General features: G+C 47.8%; 1 protein-coding gene across 1 annotated transcript in view; it reads left to right on the top strand.

Moving 5' to 3' along the window:
- ANKRD27 (ankyrin repeat domain 27) overlaps positions 1–2,230 on the top strand; it is a 75,693-nt gene that overhangs the window by 38,763 nt on the left and 34,700 nt on the right. The window contains exon 14 of the mRNA XM_015414812.1: positions 1,515–1,597. Coding sequence (XP_015270298.1) covers positions 1,515–1,597 — 83 coding nt within the window. The remainder of the gene's footprint in view (positions 1–1,514; positions 1,598–2,230) is intronic.

The raw sequence follows: 2,230 nt of genomic DNA, 5'->3' as shown, positions 1-2,230 counted from the left end.
CTTCCCTGCTCCGACATCCCCAGAGGAGAGGCTGTTACACACTTTGGACACGAAACGTGCGCTTCTGTTCTACTTAAACAGAACCCGCCCAACGAGACGGGACTGTCAACTGTTCGTCTCCTATGCACCAGCAAGGCTGGGAACTCGCATTACAGCTCAGCATTTGTCAATGTGGATTGTAGGTCTCATCTGCTTCTGCTATCTTATCGCTAAGCAGCCATTGCCTGGCCCTATCAGAGCTCATTCAACCCAAGCTGTTGCAGCCTCAACTGCCTTCCTCCAGGGAGTTCCCTTAATGGACATTTGCAGAGCCGCTATGTGGGCTACGCCTAATACGTTCATAAGGCACTACGCCCTAGATGTCCGAAAGAACTCTCGTACCAACATGGGGCATCACATCTTATCCTCGGCTTCGCAGTAAGGACCTGCTAGCACCCTCCTCCATGTAGGCCACTGCTCGCTAATCTCCTATGGGTGTGAAGCACAGAGACCACGTTGAAGATGAACAGGTTGCTTACCTGTAACTGATGATCTGCAAGTGGTCATCTGCGCAGTCACACCCATGGGATTATGCACCTGCACTGATCCGAATCGGTGGTATGCAAAGCTCACAAATGGATTTTCATGCCTCTCTCCCAGGTGTGCGCAGGAACCCCACTGCGCATGCCCAAGGAGGACATGCCTGAGGTCTGGGCGCGAAAATCCGTTAGAGCTTGCTACAATGCCGATCGATCCAGCGCAGGCGCACTGTATCCCATGGGTGTGAATGCACAGATGACCACTTGAAGATCACCAGTTACAGGTAAGCAACCTGTTTTTATTATATGCTGTGTAAACAGTCCCAATAAACTGTACCAGTTTACTAAACTGTACTAAACGAATGACCAGCTCCTGTGCAAATTTCTTTGGACGTGAGCACTGTTGATTATTGTGCAGCACCAGTTCACATGTAGCCTCTTTGCCTGCTTGTGAATCCAAGGCAATTGAGTGCTAAACTAGACCTTACATCTAGCATGATCATCATGGGGACTTGCGGGCAGATGGCAGCTGTGAGTTCCCACTGGAAACTCAGTTCTGAAGCATCCCAGAGGCTGGATTCAGGTCGGGGTCACGGTGTAGAGGGAGGAGGGGCTTCAGTCTTTCCCCCATGCTATTTTCCCAACCTGAAATGGCCCGGGGGTGTTATTTGCCTCATTGGGAGGGGGGGCTGCATATACATTGAATACTTGAATGTGCAGACCTCCCACAGGGAAAATAACACCCCTAAGACCATTTGGGGTCAGGAGAGCACGGGGGTGGGGGGGGGGTTGAAGCTTGTCTTTCCTTTGCACCATTATCCTGCTCTGAATTGGGTCCCTGCAGCACTTCAGAGTTGAGTTTCCTTTAGGAACTTGCAGCTGCTGTCCTGCTGCAAGTCCCCGCAGTGGTCGTTTGTTACACGTAACATCTAGTTTGGGCTTCAATAAGACACACCAATAATTCCCATCAGCTAATAATGTCCTCTTTATTTTAAGGAAGCTGAATGATCCGTCCATTGTCACACCTTTTTCTAGAGATGACCGGGGATTCACTCCACTCCATATAGCTGCTATATGTGGTAAGCAGAGCACATTCTTTATTAATGGAATGTTGTATCAGTTCTTAGACTTTCTACCTGCTTTAGGGAATGCTTTCCATGGAGGAGAGAACTGTCAATGGTTACTAGCCATGGCAAGCAAAGGGAGACTCTAAATTTATAGGCAGTGGCCCTCTGAAACCCTGTGCTAGGAGGCAACACTGGGGATGGCCTTGGCCTCTATATCCTGTCTGTCAGCCTTCCAAGAGAACTGACCGATCCGGCTGTGAAACAGGTTGTTGGACTAGATGTACCAGTGACTCTTGACATGTTCTTTTTTTGCAACAGAATTTCGCATCAGACACACCCCACAGGATTCTGGGCTACAGATCTCATTGTCGCTCCACTTTCATCAAGCCTGCACTTTGTAATGTGCTCAATGCATGCCTGCAGCTTCATGCGGCAAGGAAAGAGGTTTTTTTTGAATGGCAAACACACTTTTGGGGAAGGCCTTTTTAAAGGAATTCATTTTAAACGTTTGTATCCTGAAAACGTTTGACCAAATCTGTCTTTCCAGGCAGCTTCCAAGTGTAAAGAAAACATAACGCGAGCATATAGTTAATAAAAAACACAATAATAAAAAACCGAGCAAGGCTAATTTAAAAACAAATTGAT

This window comes from Gekko japonicus, unplaced genomic scaffold, assembly GCF_001447785.1.
Source record: "Gekko japonicus isolate JY-2015 unplaced genomic scaffold, Gekko_japonicus_V1.1 scaffold1649, whole genome shotgun sequence".
In the NCBI taxonomy this organism is placed as follows: domain Eukaryota; kingdom Metazoa; phylum Chordata; class Lepidosauria; order Squamata; family Gekkonidae; genus Gekko; species Gekko japonicus.
This window is presented reverse-complemented; position numbering and strand designations above follow the sequence as displayed.